Source organism: Pseudopodoces humilis, chromosome 5 (genome assembly GCF_049639895.1).
Source record: "Pseudopodoces humilis isolate 2021_Gansu_Grassland_sample_001 chromosome 5, ASM4963989v1, whole genome shotgun sequence".
NCBI lineage: Eukaryota > Metazoa > Chordata > Aves > Passeriformes > Paridae > Pseudopodoces > Pseudopodoces humilis.
This window is the reverse complement of record NC_142204.1, coordinates 66,469,999-66,496,852: the sequence shown is the minus strand read 5'-3', so window position 1 is coordinate 66,496,852 and position 26,854 is coordinate 66,469,999. Positions and strand designations below refer to the sequence as shown.

Below are 26,854 nucleotides of genomic sequence, written 5' to 3'. Positions count from 1 at the left end.
CTTATGCAGACAGGCACTGTTGTACTGGTGTGACTGTGCTCAGATCAGAGTAAATAAGGATAGAAACTGCATGCAAAGTTCCCCTAATAAAAGTACATCTATTAGTACACAGATAGGCATGGGAAACAGGTGAAACTGGATCACAGCTGAGTGATCAGCACAACACTCTACTACCAGCAACACATCCAATCAGTCTGGGCAGAGAGATGGCTTCCATCCGTGGTATCATACAGTGCAAACGAGATGAACAACTAGTCAGAACTCAGAGCCACACACTCCCTGCGTGCAGTAACCATCCAGTAACGCAGACACACCAGGGGTGCTGAATGCACTGATGGGATGCACCACAGTCCCTTGAACTCTCACATAGGATTCCGAAGAAAGAAAAAAAGGCTCCGGTGCCAAAAGACGGATGGGCTTTCATCCAGGCTGCCGGCGGTAAATCTCTGGTTCTGTGCCACTCCTTTCAGTTGCACTACTGAATATTTATTTACAAAGAAGCATGAGTACAAAATCTGGCGCTCATCTCCGGGCTCTGAGTTAAACACGGGGACAAGGCAAAACACCCCTTTCAAACACGAGGGTTGCCAGCACTGCAGCTGAGGCATTGGAGCCTCACAGTCCCGGGTCACAAGGTGCCAGAACAGAGGGAAAGGGGAAAAAAAATACGGCTAGGAGCCGAGGGGAAACCCATCCTCAAAAACGCACACCAGAACCCGAAATGTCCCGCTGAAAGGAAGCAGCAGCCCCCGGCGTGGTACCCGCTGCCTCTCTCTTACGTGCTCCCCAGCTACCAAGCGCAGCGAGCCCCGCACAGCAGCGGAGGCAGCGCAGCTCTCGGGACCCGGCTCAGCCCAGCTCGGCACTGCACAGCCCGGCTCAGCCCGGCCCGTCTCGTAGCTCACCTGCGCGGATCGTGCACCTCCACCGAGAACTTCTTCTCGCGGAAATAGAGGTTCTCCAGCTGCCTCCATTGGAAGATCTGCGGGGAGAAGAAGGGGATGAGGCGCCTCCGCGCGCTCCCTCGCCAGCCCTGCCCGCCGCTTCCTCCCGGCGCTGCGGCGGGAATGCCCCGCTGCGCTGCGCTCCGCCCCGGGCCCGCGTCCCGCCCGCGCCCCCCGCCCCGCACCCGCGGGGCAGCCCCGGGGGCGGGCGGCGGCCTCCGTCCCTCCCTCCCTCCATCCCTCCCTCCCCCGGTTCCCCCCGCCCGCCCGGCCCCCGCTGCCCGCGACGGGCTCGGTGCCGGGGCAAGCGGGCTCGGGCGCCGGTTTCACTTTGCGAGACCAAATGTGTTGAAAACACATATAAACTCCGGGCAAACCGGGATTCGACTACACCCTCCTTGTAAGGCTGACACCTGGGGTGCTGCATCGGCCTCTGGCACAGCAGGCTCTTCCCGGGGCGAAGGAGATGAGACTCCTGCTTCACTCAAGTGCTAATACCCAACTCTGCTTTTATCCCGCCATCCACGTAAAACTGGCACGAGCATGAGCCGAGTGGAATCAGTTTATCTGTCCCAGGCGCTGTCAGACTCGTGGTGGCGACGCCCGAGGCTCCAGGCGCTCCCGGCGGTATAAGACAGGGCAATGAGCACGTTATATCTCAGCCTCTGCTTTACGGGCTGCCCTGCCGGGACGTCTCAGAGCAGCATCGAGACAAAACCAACACTAACACCAAGGGGGAAACCGAGGCACGAAGATCTTCATAGGAGTGAAATGCGGCGTGCTCTCGCCCCTGAGTCAGCCTGGGCCAGCCCTGGAGGTGCTTCTGGGCAGTGGGATGCAGATACACGGCCCCTGTGCCCACCCTTCTCCCGTGAAATAACGCCCATCTCCCGGGCAGGACGGCGGAGCGACCTCAGGAGCAGCGCGAAGGACGCGCCGACAGAGAAATAGTGCCAGCTCCGAGAGCTATCACACCGTCACCACTGCGGGCAGGTCCGCCACTGACTCTTCCTTTACAGATGAGTAAGCCGAAATCCAAACCCTGGCTTCCAGGCTGATAACCCACAGGTAGGAGGCAGCCTCCACCCCCCCAGGGCATCTCGGACTTCGGCTTCCCTGCACTGTCCCTAGCAAGCAGCAGAGCTGGGGGAACGTGGCCCCGCTGCTGGAGAGCACAGGCAGCGGAGCCTTCCCTGATTTACACTCCTTCTCCCACTCCAAGTAGCTTCTGCGGAGTTCCTGTTCTGCCCCCGAGGAAGGCGCTGGCTCCTGACACGCCAAGATAAGCCTGGGCTGCCAGTGTCAGCGCTTTGAAGATGAGTAAACAGAAGGCGTAATTTGATTTGCACTGATATAGCTGCTGGTGGAGCTGAAATCTATAGAATAAAACAAACCACAGAGAGGACCCAAAATTTTCTCCTTGCTGGTATTTCAGGGGCAGCAAAACTGAAAGTATTTGTTAAAGTTTCCAGGCAAGATTGGGAGTATTTTTTTTTTTTCCCTTCTGTAACAGGGTGCTTCTGGGAAGGAAGGATAGGGGTTAAGAAGGGCATTGAGCTGCCCATTATTCTAGGGCTGTCCACATTGCTGGAGAATAGGGGAAGAAGGGAGCCAGGAGAGATAGGAACTCTGAAAGGCTGAGTTACATTGTCCTTAGGGGATTATTTTATTCCTCCACGGAAGATATGAATTGCTGCACAAAACATGTAAACACCAAATGGAGCACAGAAACACCCACTATTTTACCCACTGAGGGAGGACAGGCACAGGGTGAAAGGGTTAAGCCAGGAGCTGAAGTCTGACTCCTCTTTAAGTGCCTGGCTTCAAAGGCATGAAAAGGAAGTTTGGGGCCTAAACTCCCACAGACAACAACTGGGGTCAAGCTGAAAACATCCCTCCATGCTTCCAGATGCCCGTCCGCAAGGCGGGGAGGACAACGCGGCTGTGCTGAACGGCATGTGCAGAGGACGTGTTTGGGAGGCGCTCAGACATGTGGAACTCATAAGAATCTAAAAAGCCAGCAGATCACACCCTTTAGAAAATATCCCTATGTCCCCAGGTCCCCCGTTGTCATTTATGACTAAACTTCGGCGTGGCGCAGAAGGAATTTGAAACTTTTCCGAGCTGCTGGCAGCTGCTCTTTTTGGATGCTCTCCTGCTCATCCTCCCCCTCTGACTCTGCCGGACTGTCCCCTGTGCTCGGATCCTGTTCTATTTTACCCTCTCTGCTACCAAATCTCACTGTGCTGTTTGCTAAGGGAAGCTCTGTTTCTTGTTTCTCTTTGATGATTAACTCCAACTGTCCAAATACAAGGGCTCTGGGGAAGCTGTTCAGATGCCCAAATGTAGGCATGGAGTGCCCTTTTCCATGCCCCAGGTCTCCCTGCCTGGCCCCTGGCTGCTGCCCCGGGTGGGAGGGAGCCTGACATAGATCTGGTGCTGTATCTGCCAGCCCCACATAGATGTCTTGGATCACCAGCAGTGCCTAAACATCGTTAGACACCTACGTTTTGGGCACTGGAGCAGATCCCCAGATTGCAGGATTTTTATATTCAGTTTTGATGTTTTCCTTGCCAGAAGGAAGCAAATCTCTCAATCCAGACTCTTGGGAGGGAGGGGGTGAAAGTGACCCCACAACCTAAGTTTGTGTCTTTTATTCCATAGTTCTGCTCTCCCAAACGTACACATATGTTTTACCATTGCTGTAATTGTGCTCCATTTGCTCCCCAAGTATTACTCTACAGTGTCCCACTCCTTTTTCCCACATTGATTTGAGAGGTCTCCCCCTTCCTATACAAAAGGAATCCAGTCTGCAAAAATGTGAATATCAACAAGAAAGTATCCACTTTCCTATTAGCTGATCACAATCCCTCCAGAGAAACAAAGCCAAAGGTCCCCCTTCAGCCAGACCTAATGTAAGCAAGCTGTTCCCTTCACCAGTTCCCGGCCTTATGTACAGTCTCAAATTGATGTTGTTAATGCAGTGACAGATGCACAAGGTGCCATTAGTGTGTCTTCCTAAATGGAAGCATAATTTTTTACCATCAAGATCCTTTTACCATGCTGGTACTTGCAACCTCCACTGGGGAATAGAGCCCCAGCAGGGAGCTGGTCGTAATTTCAACAGTATCTTGTGTAAATGCAGTGACAACAGATGCATGCTGGTTTTGGGGCTGGTTTGAGTCAAAGCATCCATGTTCATGGCAGGTTTGCCTCTCCCTGCACCGAGGCTGGGTCTGGTTTTGGGTTATTTGGCTTATTGATGGTCTTTGGTTAATTTCCTGGGTTGAATTCAATGCCTGCACATGTGGGTGGGACAATTTGTATTGGTTTTAGTGGGAGTGACCCTTTGACAAAAAGTACCTCAGCAGGGACTGGGACAGCATCTCCCCAAACACACTGGAAATGGGGCTTAGGAGAAAGTCAATCATTAACACAAGCTCAGAGCACAGTTCCCCTGCCCTTGAGTGGCTGCCTTCACTCAGTGCCCGCAGACAAGGGCACAATTAGCGGCACTGCAGAGGGCCAAGTCTGTGATGTGGTGTTTTGCCCTCTGGGTTCTCTTTTGAGGTCAGCAGCTCGTTTTGGATCATACAGCACTGGGCAGCTTTCAGATGGGAACAATTTTTGGTAGTGGCCATCATTACAGGCTGCACATGAGATGATTTAATCTTCAACAGATACTTAAGGAAGTATCCATGAGACTGGCTTTTGAGCACAGCTGCACACTCACACATGCATGTTAAAGGGGCTAGTAAAAGAGGAGAAAAGAATTACCCTTATTCCCCCCTCCTCCTCTGAGGGGCTTGTCCCCACCGTGATCTCTGTTTCATCATGCCAGTAAAACTGGAACTGACACTATCACTTGAATATGAAAAACTGCTTATCAGCTTGTGAACATTCAAGGGAATAACTGTTCCCCATCAGACCACATGCACTGTTTAAAATGTGTTGGGGTGGGTGGGGAGGCCATGATGGGGAAACTAATGCCAGAAATGGTTTCTACAAAGCTGTCAGCTTAGAAGAGGAGCCAGGAGAGAGATCCGAGTGCTGCGTGGTGCGCTGCAGAGAATTCAGGTGCAAGCTACAGGAATTTTCTAACTGGAAACCCCTTCCAAGAGGCTGGCAAGCTTGCCAGGCACCAGATGTTTGTGACTAGTTATAAAGAGCTGCAGTCAAAACCCTTCAGACGCAAGCTTCTTTTGTGAGCACACTTGTGGTTTGCTGGCTGGCTCTTAATTAAGCTGAGCCTGGAGGAGAGAAGGCCCAGGGATCTGCATCCATTTCAGCCACGTGAGTCTGAAGGATTTTTTACCATTTTTATTGACCATGAGGCTGGTAGTGTGAAGTTTGCACATGTCAGGAGGTAGGGTCAGCATCAGAGCATTTGAAAAATGCTGGAGGTTTCTGATAAAGAAGGGAATGTCTCTTGTGAATGAAATGCCAGGGATTGCTTCTAGCTTGGTCACTCACGGGTGACCTGGACTTTTGGAGAGGTGTGGGGACCTGAGTTAGTGCTAGGCACTGGGCTGTGCTCTGTCCCTTTGTGCTCAGGGAGCTTTGTCTGAGTATTCAGTGAAGGTACTGTGCCATTCATTTGGGAACCCCTGGCAGTAATGGGGTTATTGCTTGCTCCTGTGCTGCCCTTCAGCTCAGGCGCAGGACACAGAGGGGGTTGCTGAAGGCCAGCACTGGAGGTTGGTGCATAGTGCTGTCTGGACTATGGTACCTAGAGAAACATGCCCAAATGGTACCTTTTGGAGTAATTCCAAGTCCTGAGGTTGGGGTACAGGGTCCCTGATACTGTTTTCTGCCTGCTGTGCCCAGAAGAGCCAAACTCAGCACTGAACTGGGGAGCATGCACTATGGCTGGGCATGATGTGGAAACACAGTATGAACCATTTTGCATTTGGTCTCTTAAGAACCAAATATAAATGGCCAGGAGTCCCATTTTCTTTCTCTTTTCTGTGTGCTGAATCACCTGAGATGAGGCACAGGCTGAATGCACACACTCTAAAGGGTTCCAGGTAACATGCTTGGTGACTGTTCAGAATCAAACCATCTGCAGAAATCTAAAGAGGATCTACCTGTTAGCTCTGTTTTATGATCCAAAGGGGATTTACAAAGAACATAGAGACAGACTTTGCTCAGAGGTGCCCAGTGAAAGTATAAGAGGCAACAGACACAGGCTGTAGGGTTGCAGCAAGGAAAATTATTAGAAGATACATAAATTAAAACCCCAAGTCCCAAAACAATCAGTGCAGATGGTCAAATACTAGGGCCATGAGTAACCAGATCAAACTCTGAAGGTGGTCCAGCTATTAGCAGGAGGTTGGACTAGAGACCTCCAGAGGCCTTTCTGACCCATATTTTCCTTTGATTCTAAAGATCTAATAAATGACTAACTGTAATTGATGTTGGACTTGCTGACCTATATAGCACCTCCCAGTCCTTCAAGTTTTGCCTCTTCCTAGATGATTAATGCCTTGTTAAATCACACTATGCAGGAGGAACAATCATCCCTCCAAATGCATGGACTACCACCCGGACTGGATGCACTTAATGGCTTGTAGGAAAGGCAGACAAATAATGTAGAATATTTCTAACAGCCCCAATGCAACCCCTTCCCTTGCCTATGCTGTGGTGAAGAGCCAGCACTGGATGACATTCCAATACTAAAACTGGTATAAAACAATGGAACTAAAACAATGAGAGTATTTTCACACAGCTTGCATGAGTGAAGCTACAAACTCCCAAGTCTTTCGTCCTGCAGTTTAAAGACAAAACAAACATAACAAAAAAAATTCCTCCTTGGAGATGTAATTTCCTCCACTGAACAAACCAGCAAGCTAAATTCTAGGAGCTGAGTTATGCGGGAGGTCAGGATGGAGGTTGTGAGCGGTCCCTTTTTGGCCTTAAACTCTATGGAAATCACAGCTCCAGCGAAGTCAATGGCAGTTTTGTCCCAGTGATTTCAGTGGGGCCATGGTTTCCGGGCATGGATTTGTGTTCTGCCTCAAGCCAACCCTTCTCCCATCAATCATACCTCTGTCAAACTAGTTAGAGTGAAGGAGGAAGGACTTGGTTGAGGCAGAACAGCAGCATCTTAGCTCAAACAAATGGGCTCTTGTTTTGGGGGCAGATTTACCAAGAGATTTCTGTGGGCTGTCACCTGTGACTTAGTGCGACCCACTGCTGGGGTGCCCCTGGGTCATGAGATGGGGATGCTGCTGCACCATAACTTAGTCCTCCATCCTGCTACACTTCCATTCATTCCTTTATTTTTATTAGTTTGGGGTATTTTTTTTTTCCTTTTGCTTCTCAAAACAAGATAAAAAAAAAAAAAAGATTTCCTGTGTGATTCGATGTGGGAAAAGCCCTACCACTGATCTTCCCAGAGGCTTGCCATTCTCCCTTCGCTCTTGGAATGAGAGAATGGCTTGGCTAACTGGGACTTTCAGTGGTCTGTCAGCAATCCCAGCTCACTATCTAATTACTTCTTTGCCTCAGGCTTTAGGCCGTTTTTTTTTTTGGTTTTTTTTTTGCCAAACAGACAAACAATTTCTGGTCCAATTTGAGATCCCTTTTGCTGTGTGCTGTTCTTGTGAGACCACACCACCCCAGCAAACATTTCTGGCTTGACCAAACACAAATTGCATCTAGGTCTATATAATAATGACTCTGCATTCATTTCCATTATGAAAACACAATTCCCTATTCAATTTCAAAGTGGCTTATTGGCTCAGAGAGACAGCAGAGCATCAGATCACAGAGGGAAGAGCTGCTATTTGGACAAAGCATTATTTGTCTAAATAATGCAACTTGATATTTGTGTCTGTAACTGCACACAGTCTGGGAGATCAGACTTTGACTTTATATACAACCAAATCCACTTTCACTGCACATATATATCTGGTAGCTGCTGCTAGATTGTGCATTGCTGTCACCATGCTGTGTGTGTCAAAATCAATAGGTCTACAAAGAACCTTTTCTCCTCATTGGTTTAAGTTAAACTTTCTCCCTTTTATTCTCTGCAAGGACATGAAAATGACTGGATCTTTCTGCATTGAAGTGCTCTCCTTTCTGGCACAATATACTATGTATTAGATAAAGGATGTCCAGTCTGTCGCCTGTGAATTAGCTGTGGCACCCTAGAAGGATTTATGCTGCCCACAAACCATTACTGCTAGTCTCTCTCCAAAGGATCCTCATATCTTCTCCAGTGACTTGACTAAAGTACTTTTGTTTTGGAACCAAAAAATAGGAATCATCATTCTCATCCCATGATGCTGTGGCGATGCACATTAGTTTGTGTGACTGAAAACACCCCCGTGATGCTGGGCGTCTGCATGGGCAGTGCCATGGCAGCAGCAATCCCACTCTCATGGTGATGGCTGCAGTGAACCTTCTGAGCCTCCTGCCCAGACCACTGACTAAAAGTGAGTCACAGCCACAACCACCGAGCTGTGGGACCCCTGCCTGGCTTCATCTGATGATAAAAGTGCCCAGGCCTTCGGAGCAGCCCTGGTGAGCTTAGAGACAGCATCTGAGCAGGGTGAGGTGTGGAGGAGTCTGCTGCCACTTCAGAGCCAAGCATAAGTGCTCAAGGAGGTTTCAATCTCTCTCCAGATCTCCACCCTAACTCCAGGGCTCTGAGGTCCAATTTGTTTCACTTTATGCTGTCCAGAGTGATTTGTCTTTGCATCTTGTTGAAGTTCCTGCTGTGTGCTGCAGAATCATTTAAGACTTGGCTGCTGCTTTTACACAGAATTACTCTTTAAGACCTGAATACAACAAAGGACTTAGAAAAGGGAGTTTTATTTTGGTGGGACTACTCGTATATTTAATGGTAGCCATGGGATTGACTTGGCTAGATCATGGGATGGGATGTCATGCTCTAGTCTATCTGAATGTAAATTCTCACAGAAAACCCTGGGAAACTGTATGTCTAATGGTATCTATCACCACAGCACACTAAACCACCAGAATAGTGCTGGTATCTTTATAAAGCAGCAGGGCCTTAGACTATGTATTAAGGTTTGCAAGCACTGTAGTTGATAAAACTACTTATTTACCTACATAATGGAAATTGAGTATGACTACTGTATGATTCTAAAAAGTTAATTTACCTAGATAATCTACTCACCTGTCTGAAATCAGCCCGGTTTCGGAGACACACTGAAGCAAATTTTTATCAGCTTTTATGAGGAGGAAAAAGTGGTGATAATGACCTTATACCTAACTGTTAATTCATCCTTGTTCAACCACAACAAATTCCATGCAGTTGAACTCTTTCCAACTTCTTCTGAGCTGTGAAGCTCTTGTCTCACTCCACAAAATTACTGTGTAGGTTAAGGGCTGTTTCTTTCTCTGGCTGCTGTGATTTATGCAGCTTGTATCCATATCCAGCTCCTACAGCTTTGCTGTAGCATACTGTTTGTGGGTCAGATGGTGAATGGGATTGGGAACTGATTGAGATTAGGAGTGACCACTTTTTATGGCTGGGTGGTGCTTAGCCAGTCTGATCCCTTCTCTGGGGCAGCTTCCTTCCCAACTGCATGACTATACCAGGATGGCTGAGGAAGGGGCCCAGGGGAGGAAGTGAGCAGTGGGGGCAGGATTGTGATGGGGGAGGAGAGTGCTGAAGGCCACTTCAGCTGATACTGCTGCCAAAAGAAATGTTCACTGAATCACAGCCCAGTGGCATGTCCAGCCAAATCCTGTGGAAGTTCTCAGTGTCAGGGACATAATACTACTTTCCAGCCCAGTGTGCTTTGATGTCATTTATTCACCTCCCAGTGTGTTTGGCAGCTCTTTGGCACACTGGTAATGCATGGAGTAGTGGGTACTGAAAGGGGAAGTGCCTGGTGCTGGATCGTAGAAACCCCAAACCGAGGGCAAACAGCAGCAAAAAAGGTGCTGGTGAGAACATGGTCTCCTGTCTGATGGGTATTTCATCAGGGGAAGGTTTTAATCTGTGTCTGCTCTTCAGTGGTTGCAGGTCTGGGTATTACGTTTAAGGACAGAAATTGGGTGAGCAACTGCTCTCTATGAAAACAAACAGTGTGGTAAGGAGCCTTGCTTTGTATATGTCTCCTTCCTCCCATGCTCCACATTTCCAAATACTAAACCAAGACTGAATTGCTGCACTATATAATGAGTTGAACCCACCGTGACATGAAGACTGGTTCAGTTTACAGCCAAGTCCACAACCCAAGAAGCACGAAGGATCAGCAACGGGAAGAGAAATGAAAGCACACAGCAGAAGGAGTCAGCAGGTAGTCCTTAACAGCCTGCTAGTCACAGTGAATAATTTATTACAGCAATGCCACTGAGACTCCACGAGCTTTTAAACCAGTATTTCCTGGAAATGGTTTCTGCTCGTTTTTTATCATTTGTAAATTTGAAATCTTCTATCCCTGTCTGCAATGCAAAGGTGTTTGCAAAGGTCCTAGAAAATGATGAGAAGCCCAGTGAAACATGAGTCCAATACATTTTATGACCTCACTTGATCCTGGATGCCCTAGAGAAAGTCCAGCCCATTCTGAATACACCCCGCAGCATGCCAATGAGAGGAGTGAGACACATGCTCCATACCTCTGACAACAGAAACCAACTTGGTGTCAAATCAAACACCCTCCTTGGGCATGAGGATTTATAACCCCTCCTAAAATCCTCTTTGAAAATAACCAACTCAATGTTAAAACCCTGGATGGAAGGTCACAGTTTAGTGCTATCTTCAATCCTTCTGAACTCTTGGCCTCTATTATATCATGTGGCAAGGAGCTGTGGAAGTGAATTTGGCTCCCTGTAACTAATTTGAATTTTGTGTTTCTTTTGCCTTTTTGACTCTCCCAGTGTTCTATGATCAGTTAGGACAGAGAGCAATTTGTCAGCTTCCTCCTCCCCATAATTCACTACTTTCTGTACATTCACATCAATCCTTTATGTTTTTTTAAGTTACTGGTCCGTCACTCCTTCACCACAGGAAGCACGAGTTTAACCACTCCATCAATGCAATTACTGACTTGACAATGCTTCATTATGCCCTAAAGCAGAGAGGATCTATTTGTTCTGCAATAAAGCAACTCTTAATTAGGCTATTGCTCCTCCTGTGTAAATATCTCATTTTGCCTCTGGAACTGTGAAAGTTCACTCTATCTCTTGTTGTTTGGAAAAGGCCAAGTGGCAGTGGACAGCAATCTTTCACTTTCTGGACACAATTTATGTGCTGATTATTTTGCTCAGGCTTTCAACAAGCAATTGATTTTTCTCTGATCAGACACTTAAAACTACTGAATTTACTTGTGCTCTGCATTGCTTGGTAGGATGGGTCCAACTTGCCTCTTGTTTTTGTATGTTTAAATGGGAAGTCAACCGGTTACTTTTGCTTTGGATTCATGATGACACTACAAACTAAAAATTAAATTCTTTGTCATGAGATCCCAAAGACTGATGTGGAGATTTTATGGCAAGGGACAGAGCCTTCTCACAGCATGCTTCATTTAATCTCAAGAGAAAGGGTAACGCTGAGAAGAAATGGCAGAAACTGGTGGCTGTCACAAGGAAATTTTTTGTCAAGTTATGTTAATGGCTGAATTTTGTGATGCCTCACATTTTATCTTATTTCTAAAAACCTTTATTCCCTTGGGTTCTCTTCAGTAACCAGATAATGTAAGCAGTGATAATGTTTATGAGTCTGAGAAAAAAGGCTCACTTTAGGTTTCATTGCCACTAGCTTTCTATAGAAGAAAATGAGATAACACTATATAGACATATCTCTTACAAAGCAACTAAACATTACCAGACTCTCCTTTAAGGTAATTTTATTTTTGGTGATAAGTTGAACATTTTCTCTGTTTTTTTATGTTCCACATGGAAGTCCTTTGGCTGACTTTGTTAATAATTCACTCTTCATCTTAGAGTTAATTGTTTACTAACTGTTAAGATGTGTGCACTAAAAAAATGCCTTTGGGCTCTTAAATCAGTGGAAATATCTCACTAGAACAACAAAATATGCCTAGTGCTATTACTTGGGTGTGCAGATCTCACAGCTCCAGGCTACACTGCAGCTCTTTGTGTACAGGTCTCTGGGCATGGAGTCACATCTCTGTGCTGGTTGAAATGGACACATACCACTCACAGACAAATACTCACATCAGGCTGCTACAGTGCCTTGGCTTTCTTTCCAGTTGCCCTGAAATTCAAGTAAAAAACCCTCTAATGACCCTCCTCTGAAAACAAAGGGTTTGGTCTCTTCTCTTCACAAGAAAGTGTTTGTAGAAGCTAAGTTTAACATAAAGGGAAATGGATTCTGTCCATCCTGGAAGCTGTGAGTTGCTACTACACAAATGATACTGGTTCCACAAGCCCAACTTCCAGAATGCCTCAATATATGTTTGGCAGGACAGCTGCCATCTTTTCCCATTTGATACTCCTTCTTGTTCAGCTGGAACGTTGGATTTTGTGTAGTATACCAAAACTTTTGTAAGTATTTTGTACCCAAGAATGAAAAGCTATCAAATTATAACTCATAGGAACCTAATTTGCAATAGGACAGGCAACATTCAAGAGGAAGCCTTTGACAGGGTTTGCTGAGTCTGTGAGTTAGCCCTCAACAGACAGAAGGAAAAGGTTGACCCTCAAAGTGATGGCTTTGGGTAGATTCTGGGCTTCCACAAAATTCAAGCATGGGCAGGAAGGAACATAAAAATAGAAACATAGAGACACATTAGTCTCTGCAGTCTAGGTAAAACTGCATTCCAGTTTAATAGCCCTGCATTCCCATCTGAACCACCCAGGACTAGGTGCCAGATACCCATCTCAGCTTCATCCCCAGTAATGCTGGAGAACTTGATGCTTGAGTGAGAATAGTGCAAGCAGGATGAGGTTCTGGCCCTGTGTCAGCCTCAATTCCCCTCTCCAGTCTCATCTAACTTGCTGACAAACCTGGTTAGTTTTCTAGAGACACATGGCTGATTTACTCCAGCAATTTAATGAAATCATGGTTTTGAGTGACTGCTAATGGGATCGCCCGAGATAGGTTCAGCTGCTTAGTGTGCATTACAGTTTTACTCACAAGCACAAGAAACATGGAAATCTATCTAAGATGACATATAGGAAAACATTACAATCTCCTCATAAGACAAGCAAGGTTTTTATTTGCACTTAATATAAATGTCTTGATTTCAGCTGGTTTCTTGCTAAAATTTTCTGCTTGTGTTTCTTCCAGGGAGACTTATTTTTCCATTGTAAGTTTTCAATTTGTTTCTGGCATCGGCAGTGTGCAGGAGCAAAATATTATAGATTAGAAAAGCCATAATCTCTTTCCTCCTCCCCCACTAATTTTACCTTGCAGAAAGTTCAGTAAGGTTTACCCCTCCTGTTTGCACAGCAAAGAGTTGAACCAGCACATGCTGGTGCAGTGAAATGCATCAGATACTGTGGCAGGCTGCTCCCAGATACCAGGGTTATCGAGTGCAATTTTACAATCTAATTAGCAGAGGATTAAACACTACACCTTGCTGAGGCAGTTGATCTGCTCTCGCCAGAGGGGTTTTACCACCTGTGTAGGGTAAGAAGTCTTTTTACTTGCTCCACAGAAGGTAAAATCACTCCATGGAGAAATAATGAAGCCTCAGCCACTCTGTCCAAGTCCCATCCCTGATTTAGGCTGTTCATTTTGGAATAGCTCCGCCAACAGATGGGGCTTGCAAGCTTCATGTAGCAGAGAAATGCTCATCTAGGCTGTCTTTTCACTGCTGTGGTCTCTGGATTGTGGCAATGGACAGATCCAAGCCCGGAAATTCCTGCTTTCCCTTCCCACCCAACCTTCCCTCGCAGATAAATGACCACTTCTGCCACAATTCTTAGTGGTTTGTACATAAGGCAGCACCATTGTTTTGGGTCTGCTGGACTTCATACATGATTTGCTGAGACCATAAAAACTAATTCCCAATAAAGTGAAAACCAGCACCCTGACTTTTAGGGTTACACTTGCAGAAAAAGGATCAGAGGTGCCTAAAGCCCCTGATTTGAGGTGCAGTGTGAGTGCTAGAGGAAGGCTAGTGGGAACACAGAGAGGCTGGCAAAGATTTTATCAAGCTCCAAAACCAATGCTACAAAGTAGATCACCCTGAACAGCTGAGAAGAGAAAGCAGAGAATCTGAGAAAGGAGGCTTAACCTTGCTGGTGGAAATGTGTCTCCTCTCATGCAGTCAGAGCACCTGATATCCTCTCTCCTTCCTTCTGATGCTCTCCACTGACCTTCTCATCCCAAGAGGGCTGACAATAATTGCTATAACATGTGAAAGGCTGAGTCCTGTCATGGCAGGGCATTAATTTCTTCCAAAGGAATGCTTTTATTCCATAGACTGACTTCTGAAGGCATCTTTTAAGTACATGTCTTCCCTGGGGTGTTGGCACTACTGGAGATATGTGGGTGCAAACACCTAGCCTAGGCATGTTTTAAACTATGTTGTGTGAGGATGGCTTGTCCTGCAGGTAATGATTGATCCCAAATAGATGCGTCTTTTAGTCTTTGTGAAGACCTCCTTACTCTCCTCGTAATTTCTTTTAATGTATAAAAGTCCCATTAATAGCCTTCAGAAAATAAAAGGCTAATTGATGCACCTATTGTCTTGCTGCCTCCTTAGCAGTTCAGTTTTCTACCAAAACCTTGATTCTAGTTCATTTTAATAGAAGATGCTCCATGAGCACCAAGCAGTGTCCAACTTGAATGTGACCAGAGGATGTGAAAGAACTGGTACAGAGACAGTGCAAAGAGAAATACAGTATATTAATTCACTGCGTAAGCTTTTGTATCCAGAGAAGAGCTGCCTAGTTGTTCCAAATCATCCAGTTCTGCAGGCTGCAAGCCAGCCTGAAGCCTTGCCTCCCGATGTCTCCGCAGGTTTGCATTGCAACAAACATTGTTGCTAACAGAATGTACATTCCCACCTGCAGGGCATGTGCTCAGGGATGAGGTTTTTTATATTAGATGGCATCCTAGGTGGGAAAATCGGAACACACGGGTCCCCCTCATAGGCTGAGCTCAAGAATCAGAGCTTCCCATGCCTTTTTTCAGGCATGTGTTGAAAGTCATCTTTCCCTGCTACCTTGACATTAACTCTTCAGTTAGGAAAATCATTGCTTATCAAATGTAATGCTGGTCCTGAGAAAGTCATGCAAGTTTCTTTATGTAATAAATGGAAGCAGTTTTCCTCTCTCTTCATCTCTTTCTCTCTCAGATCATTTATTGGTTTGGTATCATTTATGGGTTGACAACACAGTATCAAGGGTTGGCTGATCACCCCCAATCCACCATTGCCAGTGAATGGAAGGCCTCTAACACCTGAGAGGATCAATCCTTGAGTTCCCATCTATGTCTTGTTAATCACACAAAAAAGAAATGTAAATTGCAAGATTAAGTTATGCTTATTTCCTCCAAACCCCACAACTTTTAATAAATTATGAGATACCTTTGTCCATTAATTCTTTGCAGGCATTGAGACAAGTTTGGGAGAAAATTAACATCCTTCAAAAATCACATGAATCAATGCCAGCATTTGATATACATCACACCCTTGACTCAAGCTATGACATGTGTGACAAGCCCAAACCTTGGTAGAGAAGTAAACACTTACCTTTCTTGGTTTCACTTTGTCATGGTAGTCATATTGAAAAATCCCCTTGTAGCTAAGTCCTAACCACCATGGAATTCCCTGCTTGTCCTGAAAGAGAAAACAGAGGGAGTCATATTGAATACGATGGGGAAATACTGGAGATTTCCTGTGCTGTTGTTCAAGATGAAGATTTGTTTCTAAGTAATATATTTGAATGGGTGTTGTTAAATTTCCCCCTGCCAAGTTCCCACAAGTCACAAAGTTCCATAGTGTTTAGAAGAGATCTCTTTCACTTTTGGCCCTGACATATAAAACAATTTAAAATACATCACATGTGATCAAGTTACTCAAAATGCTGTTGGGGAGGTGAGGAGGTTTGACATGGGTCCCTTGTGCAGTGATGCATCCTCTTTCTCTTCCCTGTAAATTATTCAGTCTGAACATTCAGAGATTGGAGAGGAAGGAAAACAAATCATCCAGCTGACTTGAATTATGTGGAGGGATTTTAGCATTAGTCTTGAAAACGCAGCAGTAATGGGATCTGAGAGCTACCAAGTGATAAGGTCTGACAGGCTCGGACCCAACTGCTTTATGTCTGAGCGTGCAATAAAATGTCCTTATGGAGTAATGGCCGATATCTGATCCCAGTCTCTGCAATTTACTGAGCTGAAGTCCTCAATGAAATTACATCTGCTCTGTTAATGTGATAGAGAATGGCAGGGTAAAACACAGCAAAACCAAAACCCCCACATCAGGCAGAAGCAAACCCTATTATGTGCAATATTTGCTGCCTCATTGCTGCTCACGGCTTATTGACCATGGGGAGCTCAGTGGAATAGCTCTCAAGTCTTTGCAAGATTGAACATCCAGCCTAATCTACAAGATTTTTCTTGAGTAGTCCAAGAGATCTGGATGCAAAGGATGCTGGAGAGATCCTGTCCTCTGAGAAAAGATGAGACTAATGTTTTTTGTGAAATAATAATAACTTTATTATTACATCCTATTAGAAGTAATAGACTAGAAACACATCTCCTGAGACAGGTACAGTCAGATATTTGTGTTTTTATAGTGCCCCATGTGTGCAAGACATTACAGATGTATGAAAAACCATATGATCTGTGCACAGAGATAATGATGAAACACATCAAAACTTCAGGGGTGATAAATGAGGGAATATGCTATGGGGAATGTGGCTCTAGTTTTCTTTCTATGTTTATTGATTTCTCAACTTAAAAAAAAACCAAACCAAACCTACACAGCTGGTCAGGCAGGGAAGTAATAATAATAATATGAGGCTGAAAATTTGGTTATAAATCATTAGACAAAAGAAATGAGGGAATTCATGAATAGCTGCATGAAGTCCACGTAGAAGTGGAGAGCTGTTTGGGGATGAGAATGTGCTACCTATCTCTAGAGTACAAGATTGTTCTGGCACTAAAAATATGTACAATCTCTGTATCCATCTACATAACTCATGTCAGGGGAGCTGCAGTATGCAGGTCATGGCTGGCCATAGATGTGTATTCATGGATCTGCCATCTGGGAAAGATCTGACCCCCGGGAGCTACAAAAAGGATTGTCTGCCAGAGATGTGTCTGGCTTGTCCTTTTGGTGGTGGCTCACTGGCATTGCCATGCTGCTGACTGCACTGAACACTCCAGCACAATAGGACTGCAAGAGTTTTATCTCCAAGAACAGGATTTTCCTCTTTGGAACTATATTTACTAAACATGCACACACAGCTGAAATAAGTTTATCCTACCTCAGGAAGTGAAACAAGACTTTGGTAGCAGTGCATTGTATTCTGAGAGCAGGATGGCTGTACCTCTCTCCCTCCCTCTCCAACAAGAGCTTAATTCAGTGAAGGACCCTTCTTGTAGCACGTACCTTTACTGCGTAATAATGCACTCCATATGTTGGGAGGGATTCTACAATGCTCATGTAACTGCAAAACAACACAGAAGAGAATAACACGTCTGAGAAGCTGAGAGGATGATCTGAAAAAAACCTTTGATAAATAAATAATTATGCCAAGAAATACTTAAAAATGAAGCATTGCATGAGATGGGAAGCATAGTTATATATTGTATTTACAGTCCTGTATAAATACTTCCTAATAAAACAAAGGTCACAAAGAAATCATTCTTATTTCACCTACTTCACAATTGCTTGACCTCTTGTCTGACCATTTAGTTTCTTGTAATGTTCAATGACTCGATCCTCACTGTAAAGGAAAAAAAAAGATGTTTTATATAATGGCATTATCATGACTAAAAATCTTGACAAAAGCTGAAGAGATACTTCTGTTAACATAGCTACTGATGGAATCAAAAGATGACAAGCAAAATCATTAGATGAGGGGATTTGGTACAGACCAGGGTAAACAAAATGGAAGTCACAGACTGAAAATAAAAATGGTTATCCAAGAGCTGGGTCTCTGGAAGAACCCTTTTTCCTCACAAACATGGTGCCTACTTGTACCGCCTTTTCCATCTCTGCATTCCTTTCCCTATCTAAAAATGATGCCCACAATACTACACTGAGGGCAAACAGATGTGTGTTGGAGCTGCTCAAGATCTGCTTTGTCCTAACTGCTGTAACTTCTTTTCAAGCCCATCATGTCCTCTGAAAGATGGGCAGAACTGTCAGAAATTGGTGGCCAGTCATAGCCCTGACAGATTCCTCCTCACTGCAACTGCATATCTGCAGGTGCACTATTGGAAGTACTCTGGACCAATCTCTTTCAGCCAGGAGCTGAATTCCTAGTGTACACAGAGGCAACAAACAACAGTGACTGGACATTTCCAGGGCACTCAAACTTGAGTTTCTTTACTCTTAAAGTACTCATGTGCTTTTGCTTACTTTTGTGTTATACTAACTTGCATTCTCCCAGGCATGTCCTGGCTTTGCACTGGTAGCTGGCATGAGCCAGGGCCCATTTCCAGCAGCTCTTTGGAGACAAAGATAATTTTATATTTTAGGAAGACATGAACCATGTCATCATGTGATCCAAGGTGAACCGTGGAGACTGTTCCACATCAGTGGGCCTCTGTATCAGACAACAATTCTGAGTGTATGCCAATAAGCAGTGGAGATAGAGCATCCAAGAGAGATCAGCATGACCCAAATGACAGATTGAGAGACACATGTAAATTCACTTTTAAAGAATTGCATTCATTCTTCTCCAGCGAATGGACAGCAGAGCTATTTGATGCATACAATCAGCTGTGCTAGCAAGGTCATAGCAGGGCAAAGTATAAGCCAGGGATCCAGTGTAATGCACGCAGGACCTGTTTTTCTACACTATCATGACAAAACACTGAAATCCTCAGGTTTAAAACCAATTTCTTGCTCTTTTTTTTGCTCCTTTATTTATTTTTTATTCCCAAGGACAGGGAATATGTTGAGTTCCCTAGAGATATTGTACAGAACTTGCCCGACCAAGAGGAGGGAAACCTAAACTACCTTCATGCCACCTTAGCGCCCTCCCCACCTGGCCCTGCATGAACTTCTATCTGTCTTGTGTGTCTATCCCATGCCATCATGCTGCATGCGGTTTAGGGCAATGTGAACTGGCATTCATCCTTCCCTATGTTTCCTGGATCCAGCAGGACTCCCTAATGGGGCCTTTCACTTGTCCACCATGTGGTAATCCTTCCCCAGGCAGAACTGAAGCCAGTTGTATTGCTAGGCAGCGTGAAGGAACAGAGCAGTGTGGGATGATGTGGTAGATGACCTCACCACGTCTGCTCAGAGATGCCCACAGAGGCTTTTGTGGAGGACTGTAAAGCATTTCACCAGCCCAGCTTAACATGACTGTATCTTCTCATTGCTGCCTTCCCCATTTGTACCCCTGTGCCAGAGAGGACAGAACCTCTTTTAGAAAGAGAGCCAGAATCTCCGGAGCCAAAACATCTTTTAGAAAGAAGAGGCACAGGGAAGCTGTGGATCATGCAGCCCTAATAATGAAGAGAGAAAGAACCAGAAACATCAGTGGAGGCAGCAAAGGGCAATTCAGAGACAGTCTGTCAGATTGTCAGCAGGGCCAGTTTTTCCCTCACAAGCCTGTTGTTTATCTGAGAGTAACTTCTTTCCTTATTCACTCACCAAGTGGCTTTCCCCATTCATCCTACAAAAAAAAAAGAGCCCCAAGGCTGTCCCATCAGCAGGCCACAGCAGGAAGATGATGCTGACTGAGCCAGTGACACATTACATGGGTAAAGGAATGGTCCAGCTCTCCCACCAAATCCCTCAGAATCATTTCAATGCTTAGAAAATGATCTGTAAGCTCTAAATTCTCCAGCTATGAAACCATATTCAGCACACTGATCTGAGCAAGTACCACAGATGTTATGGGTGTGCACATGAAGGCAGAGCCCGGGTCTCCTGCCATGATTATCATAAACAGGATTACTTTTGGAGCAACAACTGAATTACATGAGTGCTTAGTATTGGACAATCTCCAAAAAACATCATTCTTAATAAAAAAAGATAGACAGAGAGGGCTTACAGCCCTTTGAAATTACCTCTTAAAACCATGATTACATGTGGATGCAATTCCTCTGTCTCAGACAGGAACAAACCAGGAGTGACTTCTCAGAAAATAATGGAATTTCTCCAGTGGAAAACACTCCTATCTTTATTTTCCACTCTGTGCAGTTTATTGCACAGATCAAGGTCTCATATTGCTGCCATTCAAGGAAAGGATAGAAGTACCTGGACATGCTGATTACTTAATGTGATTCTGGATGTGGAATCTGGATTCCGGAATGTGAATCTGGATGTGCTCTGCTTTCTTACAAATTATTATTATTACAAATAATTGATATGTTCCTAGACCACACTCTTTAGGTAGAGAAGTCAGTCGATGGCCCATTTCCTTCAAAAGGACAGATCAGATGTCAGGGAGCCTTTCTGAACAGCAGGACAAAGAGTTGTGTTTTTAACCCATGCTAGAAATGTGGGATAGTCTAGGCTTTACCCAGTTCTTCTGAACAAATGCAGGCAATGTTATACCTCCATTGCTCTGTTAGGGTACTGATGATTTTCTTAGTAAAATATTTTGTGATCTGCAGATGTTAAGTGCCAGGTTAAGTATCATCTTTGTTTCTTCTTTCCTTTGGAGAAAAAATATAAAGCCTCAATTATCAATCAAGCCATATTTAAGAATGGGATCTGTGGCCTTTCACCTTCCTGCAGCACTGGCCTTATCACTGGGGAAATAAATATGTACTCCAGAGCACAAATCATCCAATCTCTTTTGGATAGATTCCTTGGGAGAAGGTTACTGGTACTTCTCTCTGCTGACAGCAAAGGGAGCTGAGGGCACCTAGCTCAGATAGCAGTGTCCACACTGGAAAAACATTCACAGTCAGAACAATCTGTGTGACAGTCCCTCCTCTGATAACTCTCTGAACTTCCTTTTGCATCCCACTGCCCTGTGCAAGAAGGATCATCCAGCACAGAGGTTGCTTTCTGCCTACAGCTCTGGGTTGGAGGGTTAAGCCCAGCACATGCCAGGGAAAACAAGCAAAATCATTCACGGGTCAGAAGGAGCATTAGCAGAGCCTATAAACGTGCTCCCCTAAGATTTCAGCTGTTCATCTCAAGGCAGCTGCCATGCTGCTATTGACAGCTGGGAGAGTGCTGGGACACTGCTGGGACCACCAGCTGACATCTCCTCTCCCCCTGCTCTGCCTTGTTGCTGTATTGGTGACACAGAAACTCATTCACAGTGCAGGACTGGCAGAGGTTTCTTAACTAATGTGGAGACAGAGACACAGAGGCTGCCGAAGCACTGCTGTCTGTTTGCCAGCTCATAAAGCATTTCCCTCAAAGCTGCAGAAATGAATACATGGATGATATCCTGCAGCAGACAACTCTGATAAAGATCTTTAGAAGTAACAAGAAATCCCTCCTGTCCCAGCAGCTTATAGAACTGGACAGCAGACAACTTGCAAGCAAATGCAGGCCTTGAGTTTCTCATCATCTGATCCAGATTTTCAAAGTTAGTTGTTCCCTCCCTCTCCTCCCAGCACACTGAGCTGCTTTAAATAGCTGACCACTCATTGCTGTTCCTTAGTGTTATTCAAACATGACTTTTCAATTTTAATTATGTTATTGAATAAATGCCTTTATTTGCAGTCGTATGCTGTCCCTCTGATGCCACCAGCACCTCTTAGGCCAAGGGACCAAGAGCTGGACCAGGGCCTCGGGTTTGTGTTGAAGCAGAGAAAATCATTAAACAGTGATTTTCAACTGACATTTTCAGAGGTGGGTGTTCTGGCAACACTGATGCTTCAGGTTGCTAAAAACAAGCTCGCATTCAAAGCCTGTAGGAACCTGGGAGAAGTCCATCTTCCCCTGGTCTTTTGAAAATACCAATCTAGCATTCACTTTTGTGTTGTTGCACCTTTTATTTGCCTTATTACTGACAACTGAGTATGGGGCTGGCTTGTTAGGGAGGATCTGAAATGAGATAAAATGCAATGACAAGTGTCTGGAAAGGAGCACTATGAGTTAACACGTTCTAAAGGCTCTCTCCAGTTTCTGTGATTGGCTTCAAGTTTGTTTCCATGCATGGCCAAGAGAAATCAAAATTCAGGGCCTCAATTCCTGGACTGTGTGGGAGGACCAGAAGCTCAGCTTTCATTTAAAAGAAAAAGAAACACAAACAAAACCACCAAAAAGCCCCTTCTTTCTTCATCAGTAATCAGAGAAGCCAAAAGATGCTTGGAACAAGATGTGCAACTGATTATTCTGAACCTGGAGAAAGCTGCAAGAGATGACAGTGAAGGGAAAGGCCTACACCAAGGGTATGGAACCAGGAGACTCCATGAAGATTGAATCAGAGGCACAAAATGTGCTGATCCAAAAATCCAGGACTCATCCCACAGGTCTCACAATATTTGATAGGTGCAACAGGTGATGCTTTTTAATGGTGTGTGATGGAAATGTTGTATTATTTTATGAAGGTCTTTTACATCATCTTGCCGAAGGTATCACAATATTTACTTGATTATCCATTTCATTATCTCTTAATCCATTTCAGCTGATAAAAATACAGTACAAAGTTCTTTTGTTTGTCTGTTTTAAAATAACTACAGCCATTACCCATCCCACCTTTAATGTTTTAAAAGTTCCTTTCCAAGGTTGGATATTCACTTGTGACTGCTTGTGCTAATGCTGAAGAAGGGCAGAATAAAACTGATTGCTCACAGAAAATGTTTAGATGAAATCTGCATCCAGTACATAACCTATATGTGATGTGAAGAAGTGTCAGAGAACACAGTTTTAAAAATCTGCTCCCTTAGATCACTGAAGTTTGATCTGTACTTTTGAGGCTTTTTGTCCGATTCACCAACAGATGCTTCCTGAGAGCATTAAGTGTTTCAGAGAGTGTTTAGAAAAAACGTATCATTAAAAAATAATGAACTATTAATGTTGAAAAGGTCTATGAGACTTGGTTACTGACATGAAATCACAAGGGAGTCACAGGACTGTAGCCTCTGATTTTATTACTCCATTGGCAACACCACCTTCCCAACCTGTGACCTGTTCTCAGTCACATGAGACCTCCCACAAAATTAAGTACAGCTGCAAGTGCTGTACTTTGTGTATAAATGCAAATACTCATATTCTGAGCATGAGGATTTTACACAGCTCTTCTCACTGCGTGGCACTTTATTATGACCTTAGGCCATGTTGTTGCTGAAGGGTCAGATTTGCCCTCCCTGTCAATGCCTGCTTGTTCCCACCACTCCTCTTGAGATTGCTTGAGCTCCCAGTCTGTCAATCAGCCAGGCCACCTGGAAATGTACTGCTTTTGTGTATGTGGAGTAGTTTTTGGAAAAAGAAATACTCCTAAGAGGAAGACCATTCTTCCGCAATGAAATGGCAGCCTACATTTATCATTTTTCATGAAGATTTTATTTGGTTCTTAGAGAGAAACATCAGGAGAATGTGATGATCTACAGTTACTGTGTCAGTGATCCTAATTTCAGCTGGGACCCCGAATCTCTCCTTATATTCTCAGAAAGTGATTAGGAGACTTCACGATGAGCTTGCCTATGACTTGACATTAGGTACAGTTAATTCCACTGTTGTTGTCATGCTAAGAGAAGAGGATGACCTTTTTGGCAAAGAGAACTGAGATCATAGCCTACAAACTGATTTGTTTCCCCCTGCCATCCTCAGATTACCAAAATGCAGAAATTAAAAGAGTAGCAGATAAAGAAGTTCAATCCAACCCCCAGGCTTACAGCCTAATGCTTCAAAGGTAAACATGAAAGAGCAAGAAGCAGAAAATGGAGTGGAAGTATCTCCCCTTTAATGAATAGTCTTTCTCCAAATTTTTTCCTATTTACACAGATAAAAGGGATGTGCAGGGTGGCACAAAGAATGTATGAGTGTGGCATGTAAAATCTAAATGTGACCCTGCTCCTACCCCAGGCTTATTTTTCAGTGCAATAAAGACAAAGCAAACAAGCATCCTCCTCCAAACACTCATATAAAAGGAGATGAGTTCAGCTGTGCCATACAGAGTGGACTTGCAAGATCAAACTGAATCACTTAACACAGGGCAGTGCAAAACATTGACATTTCCAACTGGGAAAACTCTTCCACAAATGCAAAGTGCTGTGAATGTAAATGGCACATTTGGCCTCTTGATTTCATCGGAACATTTGCACACTTACAGTGGATTTTTGGCCAGGCATTTGGCAGATAGGGAAACTGAGGCCCAGGATGGTAGTTCTACTTGTGTTAAGTCATGCAGTCAGTCAGTGACAGACCCAGAGCCAGAAGGCAGGAATCTCTGCATCCCAGTTCCACTCTCAGACCACATTGCCAGAGGCAGGCCCTGCACAAGACACTGTGGAGAGTGATACATTACCAGTAAGCAAGGGAAGGATGCTCCTTCAGCGCTGGTGTTGGAAGGGCTGGCAGCTTCTTTAATTCATTCCTTACAACTTCATTGCTGAAAGAGAGTTCAAAAGGAGGATCAGGCTACAAGAAAACAACCACAATATTTGATATGACTTGACCTAGCTGGCAGGCTGCTACAGCTCTACATCTGTTCTTTCTTAACAAAAGGCACTGGGGTTTCCTTTTTCTCCTCTCTTTATTTGTTTTATGGCAGCCCAGTTAACTTTTCCCCCTATTATCAAAATTGGAGAGAAGCTCTCCCAGATGGTTATGTTGAAGCATTTCCTACCAGTGACTGGACACAAAAGCCACCATGTTACATGTCACTGAGCAGGGTGTTACGGACATGTTCATATAGGAAAAAAAAACCAAGGGGAAGAGAAAGTGATGCTTTCATCAGCTGCAACTAATGCAGCTTTATTTAATGCCTTACAAACTGCTGCAAAAGGTAATAATTTGCTTTCTTAGCATCACAGGTTGTTTCTTAACCTCTTGCCCAGTGACCTGTCCTTTGCATAACATCTTCACTGATAAGACTCCACTTTGAATTTGGGTCCTGCTACACAAATCCTCCCTACACAACCACTTCACTACCATTCTTCTCCCTGCAACCTCCAGTGGCCACAATGGCCAGCTGGAGCAGCATCATTGTGAGCAGAGAGCAGAGAGAGCTCATGAAATGAGAGGCAGATTCTCACAAATGAAATGAAACCATGGGATTTTCTCCTACAAACCCCAAATGCCTCCCTTCCCACTTTTAAACACACATGGAATTGTGGGCACATAGGGAAAAAAAAAAAAGCCTTAAAGGCTTGGGAAGGAAGGCAGTGCTGCTATTAATTTTTAAAATTGTAGAAATACACAGCCAAGAGGGCTAGACAGGACATGGAGGAGTGCCAGAGAATTCATGTTTATTGGCTTACTTCTTGCCAGCAAGCTTTTATATCCTTCCCTTTATCCTACCCAAAAGTGTGGCTGTCCTGGAGCTGCAGAGAGAGATACCTCTTCCAGAGGCTCCAGAGATACCCATACAGATCTCTCAGCCCACTGGCTTCCCCCATGGGGCTGGTAGATAAGCATACAGGTAGTCTTGACCTCTCTGGCTGTAGACCAGAGATTCTGACATTTGCTGAAGGCTCAAGGAGCTCTTGGACATCTCAGATCACCCCTGGTTTCATCCTTGTCTCTAGGATAGTCTGTATGTTGACTTGTAGAGAGGTGATACTGCTTCAGTTGTAAAAATCTTCCCACAGCATTTCTCCATTTGCACATCCCAGCAGCAGGCTCTACCTGAGACCTAGGTGGGTTTGTCTTAATTGGAGTCTGCAGGTTAATTGCTAGGTTGGGCCATAGGGTAAACCCCTGACATAAATCCTGGAGCAGGCATTTTGGGCATGTCTACAGACATTAATTATTTCTTATTTCTTATTTTTTATTTTTTATTTATTATTTATTAATGATTAATTATGTAGTTCCTTGACAATCAATTAAGTAGTTTTAAAGCAGGACCAAACTTCTAGTCAGGACAAATCTGTGAGAGATGCCCAAATCTCAGTTAGGCTCAAATTTTGTAGAGTGAAGATATGCTCAATAGTACACAAGAACTGAGACAGCCACTGCCATTTCAAGCACTTGGAAAACCACTCTGTAACACCTCCTATGCTGAGCCAAAAGGCTCTGGATGGTGTTTGAACACCCACTCCTGCCCAATTCCCATGGTCATTTGGCCGTCAGAGAGCTCTTCTCTTCTAAGTGCAAATGCTCAAAAACTATTTAAATTTATTCTTCCATGGCAGGTAAATATCTGCACAAGTCTGAACATGAAGCTGCTCTGCTCTGTGTTATCTGCTGATCTGGATGCTCTGTTCTGTGACTGACAGCCTAGAAAACAAGTTGCTGCTTTTTAGAGTTTATTGCCCAGAGCTGTCTCCTCCACAGCATGTGCATACTCAACTCTTACTGAGGTTTTCGATATTTTGAAAGAAACTGGGAAAAAAGAATAGAACTTGGGACAATCAGAGCACAAGCAGCAGTAACTGCCCTCAAATGAAGATTTTTTGAGGCTGGCTGCTCAGAGAAGGAAGTTGAGAGAGTTCCAAAACTTTTCTGGGAAAGCACAGAGTGAGTTCCAAACAGGGACTTTCTGAGCCCAGAAATCTATCAAATTGGGCAAGATTAGTGGTGACTAATGATCCCTGAGAGTCTGGGAAAAACTCTGAGTCAGTAATGGCTCCTATAAAAGAAAGAGCTAGCATCAGTCAGCTCTGTTTTTTACGTCAGTGGGGTGCACAGTACCACTGTGCTGTGATAAAGTCTTTCAAGAATCAGAGAAAAACATATTCTTAGTGATGTTGGGTGGGA

The 26,854-nt window shown here is 44.6% G+C and overlaps 1 protein-coding gene across 4 annotated transcripts in view; it reads right to left on the bottom strand.

Moving 5' to 3' along the window:
* Nucleotides 1-26,854, bottom strand: part of FRMD4A (FERM domain containing 4A) — a 356,654-nt gene that overhangs the window by 38,265 nt on the left and 291,535 nt on the right. For all 4 annotated transcript variants that reach the window (XM_088055158.1, XM_014255213.2, XM_014255212.2 and 1 more), the window contains exons 8-12: nt 24,462-24,545; nt 17,727-17,792; nt 17,456-17,513; nt 15,590-15,676; nt 906-982 (exon numbers count right to left, since the gene is read on the bottom strand). In XM_088055158.1, the coding sequence (XP_087911284.1) occupies nt 906-982; nt 15,590-15,676; nt 17,456-17,513; nt 17,727-17,792; nt 24,462-24,545 (372 nt within the window). The remainder of the gene's footprint in view (nt 1-905; nt 983-15,589; nt 15,677-17,455; nt 17,514-17,726; nt 17,793-24,461; nt 24,546-26,854) is intronic.